Genomic DNA, 26902 nt, shown 5'->3' on the forward strand with positions numbered 1-26902 from the left:
GATAGATAGATAGATAGATAGATAGATAGATAGATAGATAGATAGATGATAGAATTCTGTGACTAACATAACTAAATGAGAAGGTTTAAGGAAACTAAATGGAACAAAAAGGTGGCAGAATGACTGATATAGGAAAGAAGGAAGGAGAAAGGAAGTCCCCCTACAATGTGATAATAGAGGTTAAAAATATTGGAGGTGGGGTGGCCAGGTAGCACAGTGAGTAAGAGCACCGGCTCTAGTGTTGGAATGACCTGGAGATCGAATCCCGGGCTCAGACACTTAGAACCCACCCAGAAACACCTGGTCGTGTAACCTTGAGCAAGTTACTTAACCCCAATTGCTTAGGGGCGGCCAGGTGGCTCATCGAGTAAGAGCACCGGCTCCAGTGTTGGGACGACCTGGAGGTCGAATTCTGGGCTCAGACAACTCAGCACCACACCCAGAAATAACTGGCCGTGTAACCTTGAGCAAGTTACTTAACCCTGATTGCTTAAAAAAAAAAAATATTGGAGGTGGGGAGGGCCAGAAAAATTCAATTGTTATAAGATTTTGAAAGCACAGGTCCAGCTCCAATCCCTCAGGAACAAACATCTTAGTGTAAATGAGGGTGTACTATAAAAAAAAAATCTATTTTCTACACTTCAGGGGATCTTTATAGAAGTGACTAGTCCAAGATAAACATATTAAAAATTAATTTACCCCTGATCCTTTCAACTAGAACTCTCATATTTTACCAATTTTAATAAATGTTTACTAAATACCCACTATGTACAAAATACTGTACCATAACAATAGTGATGTCATGGTGATGTCACCAAAACACTTCTTATTCTCGTGCTGGGTACCAAGCACTATACTAGATATTTTGGATATATTTATAAATATCGATATATTTGGCTTTCACATTAGACTCTGCATAAGTAAAACTAGCTTTGAGGGACCTCCCAAGTGAGTCTACTGGCTGGCACTGGCTTACTTATCCTGTTCTGTACCCAGAAATATTGTGTGAGCAACTTCTGTTCTAGAAAGACTGCCCCTGTTGAGAGAGAGCTCCCTTTTCTCATACTTACTTCTCATTAAGCACTGCCCCACCCCCAGGCTACCCAGAGAAAGATTTTAATAAGAGTAAATTAGATTGTTGTTCACAATTTTAAGGGCAAAAAATCCACCATTGAAACATGGTAATATTTAGAATGATCTTAGTATTGAAGCTATTCCATCAAATGTATTCACATCTGTAAAACACTTTGTAAGCTTTAAAGCACTATATAAATGCCAGCAGCTACTACCACTACTACTGCTACTACTACTACTATTTCTACTACCACTATTACTACTATTTAAAACAGCAGCTAAGTTGCCAGAATATTTCATTCACTGTACATTCTGGATAACACAGTTTACTGCACATTTAGCCCAATTCTCCAGTCCTCCTTCCAGCAATGGGGTAAGTGAGGATGGGCTAGCACATAGATGCTTGAGCTAGCCTATCTTCACAAAGACTTTGGAAAGACATATGTTACCCCAGGAAGGAGCATAACCCAGGATTAAGACAAAACAGGAGAGAAATATGGGGATTAGCAAATACATTCATGTATATCAGCAGATAAACTTACCAGTTCCAGAATACTTTTCCCAGGGATAGGATGTTACAATTACCCAGGGGCTAAAAATTTAGGGTGGCCCTTTTCCATATAACCAAGTGATAACTCATTCTTCTTCTTGGACCTGGGGTCAGGAAGATCTAAGTTCAAATCCAGATTCAGATACTAGCTATGTGACCCTGGGCAAGTCATTTAACTCTTGTCTGCCTCAGTTACCTCATCTATAAAATGTAAAATATTAATAGCACCTACCTCGCAAGGGTGTTATGAGAATATAATGAGATTTTCTTTGTATAGCACTTTGTAAATCTTAATTATATAAATTCTAACTATTGTTGTACTTGTTGTTACTGACTGAACTTGGGGGAAAGGATAGATCTGTCAAGGAGAGGGTAGAAGAATCAACCAAATCAAATTTTAAAGAGCATTTTTACATCTCCTGAATGCATAATACTCTAGATTTGCCATATTAACCATTTTTAAACAATCACAATACCCAGAAAATCTCATTTGGCTCCAAATTTGCATTTGCTAATGTGTTACAAGTTACCTGTTGTCCTAACCATACTTCATAGGTTGCTATGGCCAAAGAATTCATCACCACTTGGTTGTATGACAGAGAGTCTTGGAATTCTACACTCTACCAAGGATTAAAATTGAGTATCATTTAGAGAGCAATGGAGAGGCATATGGTAGGTGGGGGTAAGGTGTAATACCTTACCAGTAAGGAGCCTCAAGGAAAATCTGGAGTAGAGGAGAATGTCAGCAAAGAAAAGTATAATCAGAAAAGATAGAATGATCACTCAGCAAGTGAAAAGAATCATGAACGAACAGTTACATGCTCTGCTATTATCTTCTGAATGTTAGGAGAAAGAGAGGAAGTTTGCAACACACTGAATGAACCTCTTGTAGCAAACTTATAGAATAATATAGAAAAGAGTATTGCAGAACGGACAGCCATGGATCATCAGGAATCAACATTGTTGGAGGGATCAGCATTACATCAATGAGAGCACCGTTATATATTTTGAGTCCTCCCTTGCCTGGCCAGTCCAATTCCTCCATTCCTAGAGAATTCAAACCATTTCCTATAGCAAACATGGGCTTTCTCCCACAAATGTAGATAGATTCATAGAAATGAATGAGAGAAAACACTGAATTTCTTAAAAGCTACATAATATAGTATGTTGGTGCTAGAAGAAACCCTGAAAATTTTCTGCTCTAATTCTTTAATCCCAGAGATAAATAAATGGACCCAAAGTAGTTAAGGAGCCTGCTCTAAAGTCACACCCCAAAGGGCAGAGCTAGAACTTTGGATATTTGTGACCACTATCTATTACTTTATTTATTTTAGGTTTGCCTTGAGTTATTTCTTCTAGTCCCTTGACATGTAGGTTTGGATTTTTTTTTATTTTTATGACTGTTATAAAAGTTCTTTGAAACAAAAACAAATAGTTTCCTGCATGTTGAATCTTTCTTTAAAAATTACACCATTCTCCCCAAGGAGAAACAGGAAGTCCAGGGGACATCGACCCTAATGGAGAAAGCACAACCTGCACGTGATAAATGAGTCTCATGGAAGGATTGGTTTACTTTTCCATAAAAAAAGAAAAGAAAAGGACTCAAAGGCATCATTTTAAATAACTGATGACATTTTGTGTAGTCTTAAATCTGAGGAGCAAAAGGGTAAAAAGGGAGGAAAGGAAGTAGAAAAGCTTTGGTATAAACAGCCCTCAACAGAAGTATCCCCACAGGAGGGACTACAGATGTAAGCTGGTGTAGCAGCTGTTAATGTGGTCATACTCCAGCTGTTTTGTCTCTGGAAGTCTCTGCTGTCCCCTGCTGGTGGCTTCCCACAGGAGAATCACAGGCACCTCAGGCAAAGGGGAAAACCCTGCAGACTAGAGACATGGGTCACTGTCAGAGAAAGAAGAAAGTGTGTGTGTGCATGTTTTAAGCTGATGTCATTTGCCAAAGGCCACTTCACAAACTTTGACATTCTTAATCTTATCCTTTCTCTATTCAGTTTTTTTTTTTTCTGTGGTTTCTGGACATTTAACAAACTGAACCCAAAACTGATCCCTTCTTGTTGCCATAGGTCTCTTGCCTTCCAGTCTTGATGAACATACTCATTGGATTCTCTTTCTCAGTTTGGCTTCTAACACCATCCATAGTGTTAGCAAACTTCTTGCCTTTATTTTCAGCCAGTAAAATGGGTCTGTAACAAAAGCAAAATGTTCTTTGGATTCCTAAATCAAGTAAAAGATGCTGTTAGAATTATTTTATATTTATTTCTTATGCCATTCTTTTAACACCTACATTTGACCCTATCTACCATGTCCCCAAGCTAGTATCCTACATCTTTCCCCCTTTTTCATAGGTGAATCCCCAGGGATAAAGCTACCCATACTTGTTACCTCCATCTTTCAATCCAGCTTCTGATCCCATCATTCAACTGAAATATTTTTGTCTGAAATCCTACTGCCTAACTATGGATTACAGTTCTCTCTCTCTCTCTCTCTCTCTCTCTCTCTCTCTCTCTCTCTCTCTCTCTCTCTCTCTCTCTCTCTCTCTCTCTGTCTCTCTGTCTCTCTCTCTCTCTCTCTCTCTCTCTCTCTCTCTCTCTCTCTCTCTCTCTCTCTGTCTCTCTGTCTCTCTCTCTCTGTCTCTCTCTGTCTCTGTCTCTCTCTGTCTCTCTCTCTCTCTCTGTCTCTCTCTCTTCCTCTCTGTCTCTCCCTCTATCACTCTGTCTCTCTGTCTCTCTGTTTCTCTGTCTTTTGCTATCCATCTCCCTTTCCCTCCCTCCTTCTCTCCCTCTTTTCCACCCCCTTTTATATTTATATAAATCACTTTAAGGTTTGCAATGCTCTCCATGTGATGCAAGTAAAAAAAGCATTTATTTAATACTCGCTATGTACCAGGTAGTGTGCTAAATAATATATGGTAATATATAAAGAATATTACCCCCATATCACAGATAAGTAAGGCACTGTGGCATAGTTGATAGAGAGCCTGTATTAGAGTCAGAAATCCAAATTCTGTGTGAGCCTGGGCACAATCACCCACTGCCCCGAGCAATTCATTAAGCCTATAAATGGTCTCTTCCATTGCATCGTGAACTCCTTGAGGGCAGAGACTGTCTTTTGCCTCTTTGTGCATGCCTAGCACTGAGCACAGTAACTGGCTATTTATTAAGTAGGCTCTTAATAAGTGTTTATTGACTATTGACTGAAATTGTCATTGTGTGTCAATGGAAAGAATTCCTAATACCAGGAGTTCCCTACATTTATGGAATCACAAGTCCAGGGTTTTTTTTATTGCAAATAAAGAAGTGGAAGTGCAGATAATGCTTTTGATTTTCAAATAATAAAATTATGTGTCCAGTGATAATAACAGCTCATGTCAGCACCAGGATTTAAATCCCAGTCTCCTGGATCTAAGCTTAGGATTCATTTTGAAACACCACAGTGCCCATATTCATAACAATGGTTTCTATCAGATGGTAAAGTTAACATGATAGAGTTATTCAAACTAAATCTATACCAATCATTGAAGCTAATTTTCAGTCTTCACCAACATTTTCTTCTCATAAGGATGAGATATAATGTGCCAAAAATACTTCAATTATATTTCATTGACTTTGGGGCTTTGAGAGTGAGGTGGAGTCTGAGCAGAGGTGTTTAGAAAATCTAAATGAGTCATGAATGAGTTGTTTCTACCCAGTCATGACGATTCTACCCTCTTTTTCTATAATTGTTTAGTCATTTTCAGTCCTGTCTGACTCTCCATGACCCCTTTTGGGGTTTTCTTGGCAAAGGTACTAGAGTGGTTTGCCATTTCTTTCTCCAGCTCATTTTTACAGATGAAGAAACTGAGACAAACAGGGTTAAGTGACTTGCCCAGGGTCACACAGCTAGTAAGTGCCTGGAGCCGGATTTGAACTAAGGTCTTCCCAACTCCAGGCCAAGCACTCTATACACTGTGCCATACAGTTACCCTACAAGCAGGCAACATAATATTGGAGAAAAGGCACTGGCTAGGGTGTTCGGAGATCTAAGTTCTAGTTAGTCCTAGATCTTCCAGTCACTTGACTTTGGACACAAGGACACTATGTGACCTTGGTCATCTAAATTCCCTGGGCCTCAATTTTCTCATCCATGAAATTAAGGAGTTGACCTAGTGCCAGGTTGGCAAACTACAATCCATGGACCAAACCTGGCCTACTACCTCTTTTTGTATAGTGCCACAACAAAGAATGTCTATTACATTTTTAAAACAACAAATTTAAATACAAAATTGCATTTTAAAATGTAAAAACCATTCTTTGGTCAAAGGGCCATATAAGAATAAGTGGTGGGAGGAATTTGGCCAATGGGGTCAGATTTTGCCAACTCCTCAACTAAAGGACCTTTTACAAAGTGTCCAGGAACTGTTCAAAAGACTAGTAAAAATATATCTGTCCACAAACCAAAGCGGTCCTTCCACTTCTTCCTAGGTGTAGACCTGAATCAAGAAGAAAATCATGAGTGGAAATTGTAATGTAGATTTGCACCCTCGATAATGGGTAGTTTGTGAGCATGGGAGATTCATCAGAGACTGGAAAGGGGGAAAGGAAGAAGCAGCATTTATATGGCTCTATATTAGCAGTAGCATCTACAGGGTCTAAAAGGTTTATCCACGTGGTATTCCTCTTCATACCCAGGAGGGATAGGAATAGGGACTAGATCTGAGATTTATGAGAATATTAGAAAGATTATTACTTGAATATTAAGATAATATTAGATATTCGAATTCCCCCCAAAAGAAGCACCTCTAACAATGCATGTCAGCTTCTCCAATTTTATGGTCTTAAGAGAGTTGCCTAGGACACTAAGGTTAAAATGACTTGCCAGGTGTTACATAACCAATGCATGTCAAGGGAAGGATTTGAACCTAGGTTTTCCAGGCTCTGAGATGTCTTCTCTAGATGCTAAGCTGTGCTACCTTTCTTCACACCCAATTCTAAAAGCGGAAATTAACTAGTACAATTCAGTGATACCTCTGACCTTAGAATGAGTCATCTGATTTGTAGATAATATATAGTATTAGATAATACTATATAGTAGATACTATAGTATAGTAGATACTATATTATAATATATTTTTATCTGATTTCAGAGAAACATAATGTGATACTTGTCAAATTCAGCAGTTGCAACCAAATATATATTATTTTCTTCATCATTACATTTATTAAGCATGTTTATATATTCAGCAATTTTTAAACAAGTTTTTTAAAAGAGTAAAATTACTACCATTCCAGGAAATAGAATGACCCTAATATTTGGGGGGAGGCAGATTTCAGTTGAACCCAGTCACAAAAGGGGCACAATTGACCATTTTGGAGAAAATTCCAGCAACTGTAGGTGAGACACAATTACTTCAACAATAAATTCATAGGCTCAGTGAGATAGAACCTGTGATTCGAGATGTCTCTCTTTTTCTGCGAACCATGTACATCTCACCAAAGTACGACTTGTTATAACTACAAAATTGCACATAGTTATGGGAACCAATAATCTTTTTTTCCTTTTCCTAATTACTAGCATGCTTTAATGATTAGTTTCTTTTTTAAATTTTTATTTATTTTTAGTTTATGGAATGAAACAAGCATTTCCATAACATATTTTTTAAAAAGATGATTGCACATGAAACTACAAGTCTATTATATTCAACTTGTCATACCTTTTAAATACATAATGAAGTAATGTAATTTTTTTCCTTTTTTTTCTTCCCTCATCCCACCCGAGAGATGGCTACCATTAGACATAAACATGTATGCATCTGTAAAATCATTCTCTACATACTTCTATTTATCAGTTTTTTCTTTGGATGCAAATAGCATCTTCCTTCATATGTCCTTTGTACTTAATTTGGGTATTTATAAGAGATAGGATGACTTTGTCACTCAAAGTTATTCTTAAAACAATGTTGCTGTTACTACATACAGTGTTTTCTTGGCTCTGTCCATTTAACTCTTCATTCTTTCAGGCAAGTCTGCCCAGGTTTTTCCAAGATCAAGCCCATCATTTCTTATAGCACAGTATTATTCTATCACAATCATACAACACAACTTGTACAGCTATTCCTTAATTTCTGAAACAAACTAGTAATTGAAAGCAGTGATATTGTTAACCTCCCAGAGTCAGTATGGAGAAAAGGAAGAATAGGTGAGTGTGTGATACTGATTACCAAGTATCACACAATGAGTGTGTGATACTGATTACCTCACGTTTGAATGGGGGAAAGTAGACAGCATAGGGAGATTGCTGAGTATAGCCCTGGGTCCCAGAAGATATTCTGAATTCTAAATCACTATCATCACCAGTTTCTGTATCCTAATCTCTTTTATATTGTTTCATTCACTTATTCATTCTTTCACTAAATATGTGTTAAGTGCCTACTATGTACAAGGAAGGCATTGGCCAAAGATCCAAAGATAATAAATGCAGTCTCTCTTCTAGTGCAAAAATAACTATAATACAAAAAAGAATGTTAAGAGCCTAAAACAGGTGCAAAGTACTCTAAGAGTTCTGAGGAGGTAAAAAACTACTTCTGGGTGGGAGAATCAGATATTTGAAGGCAATTCTTCCACCAGCGAAAGAAAATGGGGAGAAATTAGTCTGCTTTTTTTTAAGCTGACGCAAGTTCTTGGATCCCTCAGACCTAGAGGGCTTGGGAGAGCATGTTAGGCCTGATTTTTATGGAAACAGAGGGACTATAAAAAAAATTACGTGTTCACTAAAATCCAAACTATTTTTAAGGGTAGGAAATTGGAGGTAGCTGAAAGTAGAAGGGGGACATTGAGAGACAAGAGAGATTGGAAATAAAAGAGATTGGGGAAGGGAAGGAGGGGGCAAAAAAGATTCTCTTCTGCAACTATTCCAAATAATGTTTTCTCTACAAATTTGATTTTATTTTTTCAGGGTTTACAAGGAGCCCCTGGAAGCATAGGGGACAAGGGACCTCCTGGAGAACCAGTAAGTTTATCTGCAAAGTTTGCTAATAATAGACAACCTTTAAATTTCATGTACCATGAGTCCCACTCTGCTGTAGCTGAATAAAATTAAAAGTAGCTTTTATTATTGATTGTATAGGCTAATTATATTATGTAAATGTTTTATTATGAATACAGATTTCAGTTCTTTTCTTATTGTTTTTACTGCAGCCAAGTTTTGTACTATTACTCTGAGACTACTTATGGTGGATATATAATGTTGAGACAAAAAAAAGTCTGTTGTATTAAATTTCAAAAATTCTTGCTTTGAATGGTTGCTGTTATCATTACACAGACACACAGACAGACAGACACACACACACACACATATTCTTTTACATGGCCAAATCTATAACAAAAGACCACATAGTGAAGTCATACCCTACAAATGACGGACCCAAAGATGCAAACATGACAAGAATTCAGTTATGTCAACACAAAGAATGATATCATGATTTCATGTATGTGAGAGAGTTTCCATGGAAAAACTGATTGTGAAAGGGAAAGACCTTGTCAAGCCCACTCTCCTACATTTGGTTCTTTATTGCCCATGAAATCATTCTTCTGGTGAGTCATGTCAAATATAATTGACTGTAATGTACTTCTAAGTTTTGTGATACAATATGATCTTTCAAGTCATGGGCTGATCTTATCCATCCGTTGGCACAAAGGTTTATAGGTGGCCTTTGTATAATTCATTCAGTAAGTGACAGTATGTGGAAAAATTCCAGCAGTCAAATAGCTATTCTCACTGAACTCTGAGGTTATTTCTTCCTATACACATTTTTATACATGTTCCAACTGTACAAGCCTCACAAACAATGAATCTGGATTTAACTCCTTAAGTAAAATACTTATTTCCTACTAAGTAGAAACTTTATAGACACATACAAAGAACAAAATAAGGAACATTATTCATTTTATCTCTCAATTTATTATGATTGGTTTTTCACCTTTTGGACCTCCAGTCCAATTCTATTTTCTTACTGGGGCCAACTCCAGTCATATTGGTCTGCATCTGGACACTGGCCCCAGATGGCTCCCGAGAAGAAAGTGAAAATGGTGACATTGCACAGCCTCCCTCACTTAAATCCAATTCACTTGCATGTCATGCTCTCACCTCCCTGATGCCATGGATCTCTTTTAGAATGAAAGACAACAACATTTCCTTACCAATTCTATTTGAATCAAAATAACACAGCTTTCTCATAATAATCTTGGAAATTTACTTCCACTTAACAAAGATTTCTTAAGCACCCAACTTGTTCAAAGCATTGAAGATATGGAGATAATATTGACCCAGTCCCTGTCTTCAAGAAGCTTATATTCTTCTGAGGAGACATGTGCACAGATAAATATAATATAAGGTAGAGAATGAAGGGAGCAAAAGAGAGGTTCAGAAAAAAGTAGTCTGGACATGTATGAGAGAAGGGAACTTTTCACCTAGAGGAAGAGTATCTTCAGTATAAATTTCCCCATCTATAAAATGAGGAGGTGAAAGTAGGCCATCTAAGATTCCTGTTAGTGCTGACTCTGAGTGCCTATAGCAAGGCTGTAATTGAGTGCTATCAGCAACATCGCTGACATTTATATACCTCTTTAAGGTTTACAAAGTGCTTTATACATATTATCTCATTTTGTTCCCAAAACAACCATGGGAGATAGGTGCTATTATTATTTCCCCTTTTATAGTTGAGGAAGCTAAGGCCAGCAGAGGTTAATTGACTTGTCCAGGGTCACACAGCTAATAAATGTCTGAGGCTGCATTTGAAGTCAGATCTTCCTGATCCGAAGCCCAATCCTCTATCTACTGTTCCACTCTAGGAGTGGGGAACCTATGGCCTTGAGGCCACAGGTCCTCCATCCCTGCACTAGACTACTAAAATAGTCTTAGTTTAAGTTTAAAATTAAACTGAATTAAAATTTTTATTAAAAAGTTAAATTAAACTTAAGTTGTTTTTTTAAAGTATGTTGCTGGAGTTATGGCAACTCAAAAGCCATGTTCCAATTCTTTGAACAAGGAAGTATTTGTTACTTTACAAAGTTCAAAGTTTTCAAATGGCCCAATAGTGTCACATAACACAAAGCCCATGTAAGAGCCTAGCAATCGAAAAGTGACCACTCAAATTATAAAGTCAGGTGCCTGGTTAGCAAACCATTGTTTGAAATATAATGGATGTGGGATCACACATTTTGGTTTCCAGTTCTAATAGTGGAAGCTTGGAGAGCATTGCCAAATTGGGAGAGAGCCTGAGCTTTCTGAGAAGTACATGAAGAGATGTTTAACTATGGATGCACACTTATATTAAAAGTCAAGGGTCATTCCGAATCAGTAACCTGAGTTACTTTTTCCTGATAAGAGTCCAAATTGGCATCACCATAAGCATCCAGGGGTATCCTTGACTTGGCCCTATGTAAATGTCAGGAAAGTACTTGTTGCAAGATCATCCTCATACCCACAACTTCCCTGAAAAGGTGTGTACAAGCATGTTTCTAGAATGGTTTTTGCCAAATAAGCTGGGGAAATTCCCATGAGACAACATTTCCTGGGGCAATAGGCTATTATTGTGGCTTCTCCCACTCAAGCAAAGCACAAAAGTAAGTAGCCCTAAAGATCCCTGGGGAAGTACCTAGCAGGCTGTGGTTTCTAAATATGGGTTGATTCATCTATAAAAATTCCACGAAGATGCTTTAGCACATAGCTCCCCTCACATCGACAAATAGATCCATTGATATGGGCAATTTTAATGTTACTACAATAAACTAATTATTCACTGTCCATTCACTTCAAAGAATACTGCTTAGTAATATAGTCTTCCATTGCCAAAAAAAGCCCCAGTATGCATTTCATTTCACCTTAGAGTGATTATACAATATAAATATTATTCAACCCATAAAATGAGCACAGAGAAATTATTCAACTTGATTCTATACAAGACTGTTCACCAAACAGAATACAACTAGTTGAACCTAACTTTTTTTCCCCTAGAAGACCATATTGGATCTTTCTAAAATTCGTGGTTAATGGCATATTAACCATTAGTGGAAAGGAATATGTCTTTGAATCTATTAACCTTCCAATAACTTACCAGTGGTTGTGAGAGAATTTATTCTCATTGGTCTTAAAAAGATACCATGAAAGAATAAGGGTTATGATAATGGCTGATATCTCTATAAAACTTTAAGGTTTTTAAAAGGCTATTAATGCATTACTTCATTTGATCCCCCAAACAACTCTGTGTGTAGTTACTGCAGTATGTGTATTATTATCCCGATTTTACAGATAGAGAGAATGTGGCCCAGGTAGTTTACACAGCCAGTTAAATGTCAGAAGTGGGATACGACCCCCAATCTTCCTGACTTCTAGTATTTTTCCAATGGATAGGATAACATTACTCATTAATATCATGGTTTAGCATATGATATATGCCATATTTAATATCCTGCATTTATTTAAACTAATTTAAATTCTCACAGTCAAGACTTTTACATTTTTTTAAATGTAGGGGGCACGAGGACAACAGGGTGATGCTGGTCCTATTGGAGAAATGGGTCCTGAGGTAAGTTTCATTTATTTTTTTTAATTATGAAAAAATAAATATATTGAACATGTCACATACAACCTATAATCCAGACACTGGATATTTTAAAAATAATAATTATTTTTAAATGTTTCATTTTATATAAGGGGAGAAACTTCATTCAATGATGCTAATTTTCTACTTCTAAACACCTTTTGAGAGAGTTGTAGTGTGATGGATAGAGACTTGAGATTAGAGTCAGAGAATTGGGATTTATGGCCATCCTTTACCCCATACTGGCTGTGTGATCCTGGGCATATCACTTCATCTCCCAGTGCCTCCAGACCACTCTTTAAGACTACAAATTATATAACAATGACCAATGTGCAGAGTGGGTTTTCTCTGCAGGGAGTTCCTGGCACCAGTGAAATCACAGGTATGGACCCCAAAAGCTCCTCTTATGGCAAGTAATGGAACAGAAAGTAAACAATTCTCTTACTGCACAGATTGAGAGTGGACATTACTCAATGCCTCCCTTCCAGGTTTTATATCTCCTTTAAAAGAGGCATAATGGGACAAGTTGAAAAATAAGCCAGGTTGATTAAGAAAAAAACAGCCATACTTGTTTCAAGACTAGGGAATGATAGGAAAGGAATAAGCATTTATATAACACCTACTATGTGCCAAGGACTGTGCACGAAACACTTTCATAAATATTACATGGTCTTCATGACAACCCTGAGATGCTTCATTTCACATACATAGAAACCAAGGCAAGCAAAGGTTAAGTGATTTGCCCAGAGACACACAGAGTCAGAGGATAGATTAGAATTCAGATCTTCCTGATTTCAGGTTCAGGTCTCTAACCACTTTACCACCAGCTGCCTCTACAGAGTAAAACCTCTTTACTCTGGTTTTTATATTTTTTCCCTTGGAAACAATAAATTGAGAAAAGGTCTGCTTTGAGAAATTAATTGGAGATGACCCTGAGTGCAAAGTTGGTCAGATCCCAATCAAGTGAGGAAGTCTTTGAGTTTGGCCCAGTGTTAGACTTAATGGATATCTGTCATTTTTAGACTACTATTGTTCAATGCAGAGAGGCTTATCCCAAAGTTAGCCACAGATCAATGAATGTTTTCACTACAGTAATTCTTTAAAGCCATTTTCTGAGGTGAAGAGATGGGATCTATGTTGATTTCTGGAGTTCCCCTTGAAAGTGCAGAGCCTTAAATGTGTCTATTTAAGGACAAGTATAAATGCTTATACTAGACAAAAAGAAGCTTCCTGATTATCTAAAGGAATTCTTTGGCAAAAGGACATGAAATTTTTATGGACTTTTGTTTAAACAAAAGTCATGAAATTGTCCACAGGATGTGCCATTCTAGCAGTGCCTAATGGTTTCTGGGGCATTCCTTTGGGGATGTATGTTCAATCAGAGCCTCCTCAGAGAGGAGGGAAGTTATCCCTGCCCTGCCTCTGAAGGCACTCTGAAGACACTACCTTTCATACTTCTCTCCTGAATTATTCACAGAAGCAAATGTTATACATGAACATTCTTGAATCTTTTAGCTCATAGTCAATGGATTATTGTGGTTATTGGAGAGAAGCTAACATTTGTTTTATAAATAATATGTTAAAATGTCCTCTTTTAGGGACCTCCAGGCATTGAGGGAGAGCCCGGTCTACAAGGAGAGCCCGGTACAAAGGTAACTTTCATCCATCAAGGATTTTTTTCATCCACTGAGTTCCAAAGAATTGCCATGTCTGGCTAATACTTAACCAGAAATCTCAAGAAAAGGGGAGGAAGAAGGACAGCCAACAGAAGAGGCAAATTGCTGCAGAATTCTACCCTCCTTCTTCTATGGCATGTTCACCATGACATTGAAACAAAAAAGTTTGTTTCAATGAAACAGTACTTTACCATTTTTATTCCACATTTCAGGGAGACCCTGGGCCAGCAGGTGGTATTGGAGCATCTGGAGAACCAGGATTAAGAGTGAGTGTCTAATAAAAATTCATTTGATGCACTAGGTTGTCAGTTCTAAAGATGCAAAAGTTACCAGCATTTCCATTTCAATCAAATAACTTGATAAATGTCTCTGATTCATTGTAGAATAATGCTGGCCATATTCCAGAATTTCTAAAAGTATGCTGTACATTGCTAATGCTATCCAGCTGTAATTCAGCTGCTTTTAGAACTCTAGACATGTATTGAGAGTGCTATTGCCTAATTTATATAATCCCTGGGATTTTTCCTAATACTTGAGGAAAAGGAGTGACTCACATATACCAATAAAATTACTTCTATTTATTCATCTGTAAAATTAGGGAGTTGGACTTGATGGTCACAAAGGTTCATTGCAGCTCTAAAATTCTATGATACTCTTTTGACTCTATATTGAGTTAAATTACTGATCAGTCCAATGACAGAACCACAGCAATATAAAATTGGTAAGAACAAAGGATGGTGCATTGGATGCACCACTTGACCTGGAGTCAGGAAGACCTAAATTCAAATCCAGCCTCAGATACTTTCTAGCTGTGTGACCTTAGGCAAGTCACTTAATCTCTATCTGACTCAGTTTCCTCAGCTGTAAAATGGGGATAATAACAGCACTTATGCCTCAGAGTTTCTGAGAGGGTCCAAGTAGGTAATATTAGTAAAATGTTTAGCATAGTGCCTGGCATATGGTAGATGCTTAATGTTGTTTCCTTCCTTTCTTGTTCATCAGAGACTTAATTAATTAACTAATACACCAGAAAACTTTCAGCACTGCTAGAAATGGTACATCTTGTGGACAATTTCATAGTGTTTAATTACACTACTTTAAAAGAAGTTCATTTTATACTGTGCTCCTTACCCAAAATATCTTCCATCCTCAACATTAAAACATCAGCAGAAATGGAAACCTGACTTGTTATTTCATTTTCAAGATCAGATAGGCTAAATTTAGACTGACCCACTAAACTATTAATATTAATTTCCTGTTAAAGATGTATCTCTTATAACACTACTTTCCAAAAACCCACATTCCTTTTCTCACATGTCAGAACTATTCAATACAAAACAGATTCTTTTCAGGTCACTGTGAACCCAGTTTGTATTAATGTTATTATCCTACTACAACAAAGCCTCCTATAGAGGTCTATCTGAAGAAGATTCTAGAGTTACTATCTCCAGACTACTGAACGATACGTAAGGGTAATAAGCTCCTTGAAGGTAGAGACTGTTTCATTTTTTACTTAGAATTTCCAGGACTTGGCACAGGTACTATGGGTTCATAGAAGGTGCCCAATAAATGCTTGTTGATTGATTTCCACTTTGCATTTTGAATTTTCATTTTATCTGCTTAGCAGGAAAATCATGTTAGAACAGATTCAATCCAGTTTACTTTTTATGTTTGATTTCATTTCCCCTTTTCTTTCCTCTTCCATTCCCCTTCCCTTTCTCTTCCTATTCTTCTCTTTATTTTCATTTTTGTTAACCCAGAAAGAAAATATCAATAAGTTTGAATTCACCTTTGACTGGCTCAGGAAAGAGGAGGAAAGATCTGCCTGTTTGGTGTATTTTTTTATGTAACTTGTAGTCAGGATAAACTGGGCTTAATTCCCTTTTCAGACCCTTCTGTGACTCTAGGAAAGTCACAAAACCTCTCTGTACCTCAGTTTCCTCATATGTAAAATGAGGGCCTGGATTTGATAGTCACTAAGATCTCTTACAGCTCTGTTTCTTTTTTTTTTTTTTTTGCTTTTGGGAGGGGGGAAGGTAGGGCAATGGGGGTTAAGTGACTTGCCCAAGGTCACATGGCTAGTTTTTGTGTTAAGTGTCTGAGGCCGGCTTTGAACTCAGGTCCTCCTGACTCTAGGGCCGGTACTCTATTAACTGCACCACCTAGCCAGCCCAGCTCTAAGTTTCTAATACCATGATCCTATGATCTCTGTCTTATGATATACATTTCTGTGAATTCCAGAGAGACACCTCTGTTTTAAAGAGTCAATCTTGTTGTTCTTTAATTTTCATCTATAGTTTGGTTATTCAAGTTATGGGGCACAGAAACATTCCAAATATAACATATTAAACCACTTGATGATAATAGTAACAACAATAATAATACCTATTATGTAGTACTTACTATGTGTCAAGCACTGTACTAAACTAAAGTCTAAACACTTTATACTTTTTATCTCCTTGAAAATGACAGGAAAGTAAGTATAATTTTATGATATGAAACTGTGAACAATTGTCTAAGGACCAGGGTTACAAAATGAACATTGTATGACCTTTAATTGACTAAAGTTTATTATCTTACTAGGATTTGACTGTATTTTAGATTAACAATATTCTGGCTACTTACATCAGCCATGGGAAGCAAATTAAGCAATTATTATCATCATGTCTGTTTGCTATGGAAATGAAGGAACATGGGATAGAAAGCTTCATTATGCATTCTTTCCTCAACTCTCTGGGATGTCCAAAGGCAATTTTTTTTTTCAATTAAAATACCTTTCTTAGCAGTGTTAGTAAGGAACTTTTTTTAATGTTTCTGTTTTTTCACATACAAATTAGGGTGAACCAGGAACTCCTGGAGAAGATGGTCTTCAAGGAAAAGATGGAGCAAAGGTGATAACAATATTTCTGGTGTAGTAAAAACCTAAATATTATTTCTATTTGTAATGTGCCCTGAATGAAGGGATATGATATACCATAAATGATGTAATGCAATGTAACACAGTTTTTCTCTTGCCCCCCCCTTGCTTTTATTTTTATGTTTCAGGGTCACATTGGAGACAGGGGACCTCCTGGAGAGCCTGGGGAGCAAGGAGAGGCAGGTTTACCAGGAATTATAGGACCTTCAGGTGGACCAGGAACAATTGGCCCTCCAGTGAGTACTGTCTAACTTTCTTCTCCATATACTCAAAGAGCTTATGTCCCTCTTTAATGTCTAGCAAACAGATGGAGTTGATGAATTGAAACTATAGGAAAAAAGGATATGGCACTGCTTTTAGACCTTCCTTAGCAATATAATTAATAATAACTATAAATCATCATAGCATTTATTGTTGTTGTTCAGTCATTTCAGTGGTGTCCAATTCTTTGTGACCCCATTTGGGGTTTTCTTGGCAAAGATACGGGAGTGGTTTGCCATGTCTTTCCAGCTTATTTTATAGATGAGGTAACTGAGGCAAACAAGGTGACTTGCCCAGGGTCACAAAACTAGTAAGTGTCTATGGCCACATTTGAAGGAAGGTCTTCTTGACTCAAGACTCAGCATTTTATCTACTACCCCCCCCCCATGGAAAATTATTACAACAGGAAATTCAGAATATGAGAAATTAAAGGGAAAAATATCAGAAGATATATATGAACTGATGAAGAAGCAAACAGAATAAGAGAAACACACCCATCCTGAATCCACAAGGGTATTTTTGAGACATTTTGTAAAATACTTTGCTGAAATCCTTGTTTTGCCAGACTAGGCTTTTACAATGTCTGCCTCTATGGGTTCCTCTTTATTAACCAAAATCAGTTCCATTCTTTTTTCCACCTTCTAAAGCATGAAAATATTATTAAGGCAAAGCAAGTTGCTCTGCCTTTAACATAGAAAGACAGCAAATGTCAAGACAGTTGAAGTTCCCAAAATGGCAACTATAACCTCTCTCTGTGCAAAGTTTGTTATCTGTTTACCTATGTATTTCTTCCTTCTGTTTATGTACTCTGGAAAGGAAGGGGAAACTTAGATCATTAAATAAAATTAAGAAAGAAAAAGAAACCAGTAAATTAAGTGAAACTCCCAAATGAGGAAAAGGATTAACAAATAGGAAGAAGAAAGGTTGAGGGTGGAGGAAAGCAAACCTGTTGATGTAGAACTAACTTAGAGTAGGAAAATTCCCACCCCTGTAGTATATCTATTTCTTCCTCTATTGATCCTCACCTAAATATTCTCTACCATATTTCTCCCCCACCCCCAGCTTGTGGATTTCCTCATAGGAATAAATTTGATTAATATTCAGTGTTACTCCATTACCTCTCTAATCTGTACTTTTGTTATATATATATATATATATATATATATATATATATATATATATATATGTATGTATGTATATATAATACATACATATGTGTGTGCATATACATATACCCCTCTATTACTATATTCCTATCACAGTCATGTAATGCAAAAAATTCATTATAATACATATAGTTAAGTCAATCTTGTTACATTAACATTTCTAGTTCCCTTTTTTAAATTATCTTCCACTAAAGTGATATTACCACTTGAGTAGTAGCCTAGAACCTGAATAAGATAAGGAACGTTCTGTGAATTTCAATTAAGCCATTAATACTGAGGCCAAGAACAATTAAGAGGCTACTAGATTTTCCTGTGGGGGATAGACTAGAGACAAGATGAGAAGAAAGTCTCCTTACTTCTCTGTAGACTCACATGTTTTCCTATCCATGTATGAATGCTGCATTTCTTCATCTATAAAATGAGTGGGTTAGACGGGATTCCTTTGGCAGTACCTCCCAGCTCTAAAATGGTATGTATGGTTTTATGAATCCGAACATCTGTCCATTGACCCAGACGTGATCTGTTGTACTTTCTTTTCCTCCTCCCACTTGTAATAGTGGGGATTCCCCAAGGTTCCTCTCTCATCTCCTCCCACAGTTTCAACTATTCCTCCTACAAAGATGATTACTAAGTCTACATCTGCTGACCTCTCACCTTTGCTGAAGTATCACCTCTCCTCCTGCTCACTAGACCTTTCCACTTATTCCCACTTCAAGTTTAGTGTGTCCAAAGCAGCTCCATTGTTTTGTCCCTCCTAAAAAATTTGTTTCCATGTTCTAACTCCTCAATCAACAAAATTAAACCTTATTTTTTACCATTTTACTCCATCTTGTTCTTTCCCCCATCCCCACAATAGACAAACAGTTGTCAATTTAATCAGTGCCTAAATTGAATAGCTCCAAGGACAAACAAGAAATTTTGCAACTGATCAGGAAAACTTCAAATATAAAGAAAAAGAAATTTGAATAACTCAAGAGTAGGTGGTGCAGTAAATAGAGTAGCTGGGTCTGGAGTCTAGAAGACCCCTCTTCCTGAGTTCAAATCCAGCCTCAGACACTAGCTGTGTGACCCTGGGCAAGTCAGTTGACCCTGTTTGCCTCAGTTGCCTCATCTATTAATGATCTGGAGAAGGAAGTGGAAACCACTCCAGTTTTTTTACCAAAAAAATCCTGAAAAAGATCACAACATGACTGAAAACAACAACATTCTGTATCCACTGGAAACCACAGAAAGAAATGAAATAATCTATTCTGAAAAGCAAAGGAGTTCAAGACACCACCCAAAATGACATACCCTACAAACATGAGCCTAAAAATGAATGAAAAAAAAAGAAAACATTCAATAAAAAGAGACATTTGAAGCAGCAGGAATGAGCAAATTATTTTAACTTGCAAACAACAAAAACATAAGAAAGGCAAACGAGTACAACTATCAAGGAAATTACTAGTAACAACATAAATTGCCCCATCTCTACAGAGTATTAAAAGAAAAAAAACTAGAAAAAAATATACTGACAGGGTTCAAAAAAGAAGAAACAACAACCATTAAGAGATTTCTTTCTAAAGGCACACAAAGGATTCAAGATGGAAATAGAACTTAAAGAAAGAGGAGAAATAATGGTAGAACAGCAGACCTGAAATGACTTGGACTACACCTGCCCTGCAGGTGAATCTTGTATTTTCTGGGACTGAATTGCACTACGGGAAGGAAGATGCATAAAAGAGAAGAAAAGTGCAAGATAGGGGTGAATGAATGATGTGCCCTAATCAAGTCTGCCATCAATAACAAAGGATAGCTACCTTCTTTAATCTCTCAGCAAGAAAAGGAAGTATAGGGGAATGAATGAGGTGACAAAGGGGAAAGACTGAAACGGGAAAAATAAATGAGGACATCTTAACCCATTGAGATCTAGACTCTTCCATGGGTGGGGAGATATGGTCTATGTTGGGAAATTAGGATTTTTCAGGGGAGTAGTAGTTCCTACTGGGAGTTGGTACAACAGAGAATAATTCCTCCAAGAGAATTTTGTGCCTCTGCAGATAACATCTTTCCTCTGAAGGAAAATTGGAGCTCCTAGGGGAAACCAGCACCCAAAAAAGTAAATGGGGAGCCAGAGAGGAGATTGTGTGGCAAATGAGGGGGGGGGGGAAGAGAGGTCAAGGAGTAGCATTGGACCTCATAGTTTAGAATGCTAGGGTATTTCTACCATGGGTCTATGTCTTCCTGGGGGAATGGTACTTATAAGAATGATGCTTAATATAGGTAAAAGGATAAGATCTTTAAGGCAATAACAGGTATTGGTTAGATGAGAGAACTCAAACTTGGTACTTTAAAAGCTTTAGTTCTAAGTATATAGACTATGAATCAAAGAATAAAGTTTAGAATAGATAGGAAAAATAATTTATGAAGAATACAAGGTTAAGATATCCTTCTTAGGGGAAAAAAAGGAGTATGAAAAGACAAAAAAAAACCTACCAAAAGTATTTTAAAGAGTGAAGAGGAGAGGGGATTTTGAATTAACCACTTAAATGAGAAGAAAAAAAGAAGGGGAAAGGAAGGGGAAACTTAGATCACTAAATAAAATTAAGAAAGAAAAATAAACCAGTAAATTAAGTGAAACTCCCAAATGAGGAAAAGGATTAACAAATAGGAAGAAGAAAGGTTGAGGGTGGAGGAAAGGAAACCTGTTGATGTAGAACTAACTTAGAGTAGACTAGGCAAAATCATGTATAGAGATAGAGTATAAGAAAAAAAGCAAACAAAAATATTCTAATTCAAAAATAAAAAAATTATTACTAGAGACGTGAATGGAGGCAAATATAAACCTAAGTCATCATTTAAATTGTAAATGTACTTAGTAACCGAATAAAGTGAGAGTAAGGGTACATATAAGAACAAAAACTCCATAATCTATGCCTTACAAGAGGCATATTTCAAAGTCAAAAGCACACATCCAATAAAAATGAGAGGCTCTGACAAATTTATTGTGCATCAGGTAACTCCAAAAAGCAGAACTTGCAAAATGAGCTTTGGAGGTATTCAAGCAGAGACACTTGTTGCGTTCATTTGTGATGGGAGTTCTTTGGGGACATAGATTGATTGATCTAGATGGTTGTTGAGTGCCCTTACAATTCCTTACAATTGTGATTCCATAATAATATGATATCTTTTTGGTGTGAAAGGTGGGGGAGTCAAAAATGATTATAAGATTGCCAACTTGTATGACTAGGAGACAGTAGTATCATTAACAGAAATAGGAAAGTTAGAAAAAGGGTTTTGGGGGGAAAGACAGTGAGTTCTATTTTGTAAGGGTTGAATTGGAGACATTAATCAGATGTAAATATCCAGTATCCAGGTTGGAAATGTTCAGTGGGCAGTTGGTATTGTATAACTGGTTTTTAGGATAAAAACCAGGGATAGAAATAGATGCCTTGAAGTCATCTACACAGAAATAGAAGCTGATGGACTCACCAAGAAAAAAAGGTATATAAAAAGAAAAGGTACACATAGGGAAAAGAAGTTAGCACAAGACAGAGCTGTGGAGTACACTCTTATATGGGGAGCACGGAAGACAACCCAGCAAAGGACATTGAGAAAAAGTACCAGATAAGTAAGAGAAGAACCAAGAGGAAAAAGTCACAAATACCTAAAGAAAAGAGTTTCCAGGAAGAGGGGGTGTCCAAAGGTGTCAAATGTTATAGAAAGCTCAAGAAAGATAAGGGCTTTCTTCAGAGCCAAGTAAGCTTCATGGATCCACAGGATCCACATGGATCCACTGCCACAGTAAGACATAATCTGTATGGCAGAGTAGATATTTCTTCAGAGAATCCCTGTGTCTCTGAGGAACACTTGATTGTTTAATGGGAATCCCCGAACACGAGTAGGCTCTGCTTTGCCTTTGGCATGAGGCCCTATACTGTACCTTTTTTTTTCCATATGAACTCACTCCCCCTCTGGGCTTTCATCCTCCTCAGTACCAGCTCTGAGACCTTTGTGAAGATAGAGTTCCAGCTTCTTGCATAGCATAATATGACAAGTTCTCTCACTGTAAAAATGTCTTCCCTTTAGTTTTATTTGGCTCAGTCTACACAAAAGTCACCTTTAAAGTTTTATTGTTTCTTTTTTCTGAAAGGAATAGCCATCAACAGTGGTGAGAATCTATCCGACTCTAGTTACCTCACAGGGCTATGAGAAAATGAGGTAGGGGAATGAATAGTCTCAACCATGCACTCATTCACTCAGCAGATACTGATTAAGTACCTACTATATATAAAGCACTGTGTTCGTTGCTGAGGAAGAGACAAAACTTAGGCAAGACACTATCTTCGTCCTCATAATACACCATCTAGGAAGTTAAAATGTGGTATTTGGAAAACTGAGATAGAAAGAGCAGCATAAGGAAATGATCTCTAAAAATGAGGAAGAAAAGGGAATCATAGTAGAGGGAAAGGGACAGGGAGAGGCTGAAGATAAAATTTTCCCATTTCACAATTTTACTTGAGTCTGGCCGGGCTTATCTTAATGTCTTTTGGTGGGGGGAGGAGGACAGTGCGATCATGTGTTCCTTTCATTCTTCTGATTGCCATTCTGGTTGGAATTTTATGTGCCCTTAGGCTCATAAACCCAATAAAAATACCATGACATGTTTTCAAAAGAGTTTTCATAAGCCAAGGAATTGTTGCTTAATCGAGTCTTCTGAAGTTGGAATTGTTTTCATCCGTCGAGGTCTTCCTTAGGCTTTGTAGTGAAGAATACACAGTTCAGTTCAATTCAAAGCATTGATGAAACACCTACTATGTGAAAAGCATTCTGCTAAGCACTAGAGATAAAATTATATAGTCCTTTCCACAAAGAGATTACATTCTAATGGGAAAAGCAGAGGTGGAATATGATATAGACACAAAAATATAAAGAGATAGATATTTGATATATGCACAAGATAGGAAAGATCCAGGCAAAATGCTCAAGGAAAATTTGAAGAGGGAACAAGATATGGAGGAATCAGAGAAGGTTTTGTGAAGGAGGCAATAACTAAGCTGAGCCTTAAAGGAAATGCAGAATTCTAAAAGTTAGTGATGAGAAATGAGTACACCTCACACTTGGAGGCAGTAGAGGAATGTAGTGCATAGTAAGGAAACTTGGATTCAGATCCCATCTCTGATGCTACTTTATGAGCATGGACATAGTTCTTAACCTCCATGAGATTTAGTTTCCTCATCTATAAAATGGGAACATTAAGACTTTTAGTGTCTACCTTGAAGGATTATTGTTGGGAGGATCACATGATATAATTTAAATCATTTAGCAAACTTTATAATACTAAAAAGAAAATGTCAAGGCATTCAGGTCCAATGTAGCTGGAACACAGATTTCACACATGGGAATAATGTGAAATAAGGCTGAAAAAAATAGGTTGGAGTCAGGTTATGGAGAGTCATAAATGCTGAGCTAAATCTGTATTTTGTCCTAGAGAGAAAATAGGGAGCCCCACAAGGTTTTTGAGCAGGGGAGTTACTATACCTTCAGAGCTGTGCTTTTCTAAGTGTGGAGAGGAAAGGATGTGGAGGTAGAGATACTTTCTAGGCTGCCACAATAATCCAGGAAAGAAGTGAACAAAGTTGAAGCCGTATAAATAAAGATAATGAGTACAAGAAATGTGGGGGAAGAATAAACAAGATTTGGCAACTGGTTGAATTCAGGGGAAGGGCGCTATGGGTAAGGAAGAGGGAGACAACACCATTCATCTGTTTGAGTTTGGGTTTTGTTTTTTGTTTTTTCAGTTTATGGAGCAAACTTTAGAGCCTTTTAAATGCTAGTGTATGCTATTCTTCTCTCTTTTTCTTTGTTTCCTTTTTTAATTTATTTTTTGTTACATTTTAAGTTATAAACTTAATCACCCCACCCCACACTAGACAAGGCTACCGTTTGACTTGTCTTACGGATTAAAGTGTACCTTTGGATCTGAACAACACTTCAAGAGTGACACCAATATCAAATTTCTCCAGTTTGTCCCAAGTTCCATAGTCAGACTTCCTCTTAAAATTAGTAAGAATACCCCCAGCACCTAGCTGATTTCTGTTTTATTTCTCCATTAAAATGTACAACAATATTTGGAAGGTGTGACGTTGGACCAGTTACAACAGAAAAGAAACTTGAATGCCCTATTGGAGAAACATTTTCCTGACTTAACATCATCTATGCCTAAAGAATCTGTTGCAGTGGTAGCTGGTACCTAAGAATATATAGACAAGTTGAGTCCAAAGTTAAATAGTTAAAAAGTTAATATGTCTTCTGGGCAGCTAGGTGCCACAGTGGATGGAGTGCTAGGTCTGCATTCAGGAAGACATCTTCCTGACATTTACTAGTTGTGTGACTGTAGGCAAGTCACTTAACCCTGTTTGCCTCAGTTCCTCATCTGTAAAATGAGCTGGAGTAAGAAGTGGCAAACCACTCCAATATTTTTGCCAAGAAAACCCTACGTAGAGTCATGAATAGTCAGACACAACTGAAAAACGACTAAGCAGAAGGTACCTTGTAGAGATCATCTAGTAATGATTCTATATTTTCCAGATAAGGAAACCGAGGCCCAGAGTTGTACAAGGTTATACAACCAGTTAATGGGAAAAATCAATGCGGAGTTCAATTGGGATCTCCTTTTTAATTCCATTAAATCATCTTTCAAGTGAAGCTTTGAAATCAAGGGTACTGATATTCCAAACTATGGAACCAGCCACTGTTCTTTATCAGCTGGGGACATTCTGCCATTACCTGCCAATTCAAGATTCTTGCCTTTTGAAAATCTTAAAATAAGAATCGGAGTCTTGAACTGAGAGGAAGTGGCAAATTGGGAAGGGTTCAGAAGTTGGTTGAGATTGCCCCAAGCTGAAGTATATTCATCCAGAGATCATTTGTTTTGTTTTGTCCTAGCTTAATTTTAATCATGGAGGAGGCACAGCATAGTGGATAGAAAGCTGAATGCCAAGATGAGCTTGGTTCAAGTCATACCTTTGTGACCCTGGGCAAGTCACTTAATTTCTCATTGCCTGAGGCAACTCAGAAAACTATAAATTTCAGAGAAAGTGCTGACCTGAATTGGTAGAGGGAGTTTCCTCATCAGAGAATTCCCCATATCAATGAACTCTTAGTTTTGGGTAGATCCTACCCTAACAGAGCAATATGAAAATACAATCTGGAGTATATTTATAGGTAAGAATATGTCAGCTTTAGCAGCACCTTGAGGTTCTCAAAGAAAATTAAGAAAGTAATTAATTTGAATTTAAATATAGACTTTTTAAGGGCCTAGACCTGTGACTATATTGCCATCTGGAAATTATTTTTCAGAAAACTTTCACTTCCAAGCATATTAGCAACTTCTGCAATTTATTATCCTTAGAAAGTCATGTGGGGAACTGAAAAGTTAAGTGACTTACCCAGGGTCATATGGTCAGTGTGTACCAAGGCAAGATTGGAACCCAATTTCTCCTGACTTCAGGAACAGTCCAACAGGCACAGGACAGATCAGCTTTCTGTCCAGCACTCTACACTACCTCTTGGGCTTAGAATAGACAGAGACATAACCGTAGACATGGATCTATATCTTTTAGCATTTTTGCAGGAAGGAGGAAAAACAAAAACAAAAATTGGGGGTTGGGGTCTTAACTCCCAGATATGGAGAATCCCTAATTTATTCTATACCAAGGGCACCGCCAAGAAGAATGATCAAAGCTGGAATTGAGATAGCTTTTTTAAAGCTAGCAAAGCACATTACAAATATTACCTCATTTGATCTTCCCAACTGCTCTGCGAGGTATCCCCATTTTACAGATGAGGAAAGTGAGATAGAGTGATTTGCCCCAGGTCACAAAGCTAGTGAGGCTTGAGGTTGGATTTCAACTCAAGTCTTCCTAAATCAAGGTCCAGCCCTCTATCTCCTACACCACCTACCTACCACATTTGTGTTCCATCAGTGCTCTATTTATTTAAAATTTTTACTGTTATGGTTACTTCGCTGGAACCATGATCTTCCTCCCCCATTGCCAATAGCCATCCATCCACACCTTTTCAATCTGTTCAGTCCCTACATAAATCCCACATTAGAGGATATACTCATTATTCCAGCTGCCATCTTCTGGATCTTTTACCGTTTCTTGATTACTAGTGAAACACTCAGGCTGACCATCTGCTATCCGTCATTCTCACTACTTAACCAGCTTTGAAATATAAAAGTGTTCCTGTGGCTATTAATAAAACTTGTCCAATCCCCCAAATGTCCCCAATTTTTGCTAGTATTTGAGCCTGCTGTTTTAATCTGCAAGTATTCAAATGTCTCACTATGGGTAATACTAAATTTAAACAACCAACACCTTGGAACATAGATTGCTTATGAATGACTCAAATAACAGACCAATCAATGAAATAAACAAACTAGCCCAGCTCTGGGAATAAAGTTGAACCAAGACTAAACAAAGGAGCAAAGCAAATTATCTCTGGATTTATATGCTTTAGCTCTGGCAGACTACCAAAGCCCTTCCCTCTGTCTTCCTGTCTCTTTCTCTCTGTTTCACTGTCTCTCTGACATACACATTTGGAATTAATAGATGGATGGATAGATAGATAGATAGATAGATAGATAGATAGATAGATAGATAGATAGATAGATAGATAGAT

General features: G+C 37.3%; 1 protein-coding gene across 5 annotated transcripts in view; it reads left to right on the plus strand.

Annotated features, from left to right (window-relative positions):
• Positions 1–26902, plus strand: part of COL24A1 (collagen type XXIV alpha 1 chain) — a 380667-nt gene that overhangs the window by 253939 nt on the left and 99826 nt on the right. For all 5 annotated transcript variants that reach the window (XM_069094574.1, XM_069094573.1, XM_069094569.1 and 2 more), the window contains exons 33-38: positions 8570–8623; positions 12147–12200; positions 13814–13867; positions 14104–14157; positions 16729–16782; positions 16937–17044. In XM_069094574.1, coding sequence (XP_068950675.1) covers positions 8570–8623; positions 12147–12200; positions 13814–13867; positions 14104–14157; positions 16729–16782; positions 16937–17044 — 378 coding nt within the window. The remainder of the gene's footprint in view (positions 1–8569; positions 8624–12146; positions 12201–13813; positions 13868–14103; positions 14158–16728; positions 16783–16936; positions 17045–26902) is intronic.

The sequence above is a fragment of the Petaurus breviceps genome, unplaced genomic scaffold (genome assembly GCF_028583685.1).
Source record: "Petaurus breviceps papuanus isolate PSGF00001 unplaced genomic scaffold, PetGlider_PUasm1.0 220, whole genome shotgun sequence".
Lineage (NCBI taxonomy): Eukaryota > Metazoa > Chordata > Mammalia > Diprotodontia > Petauridae > Petaurus > Petaurus breviceps.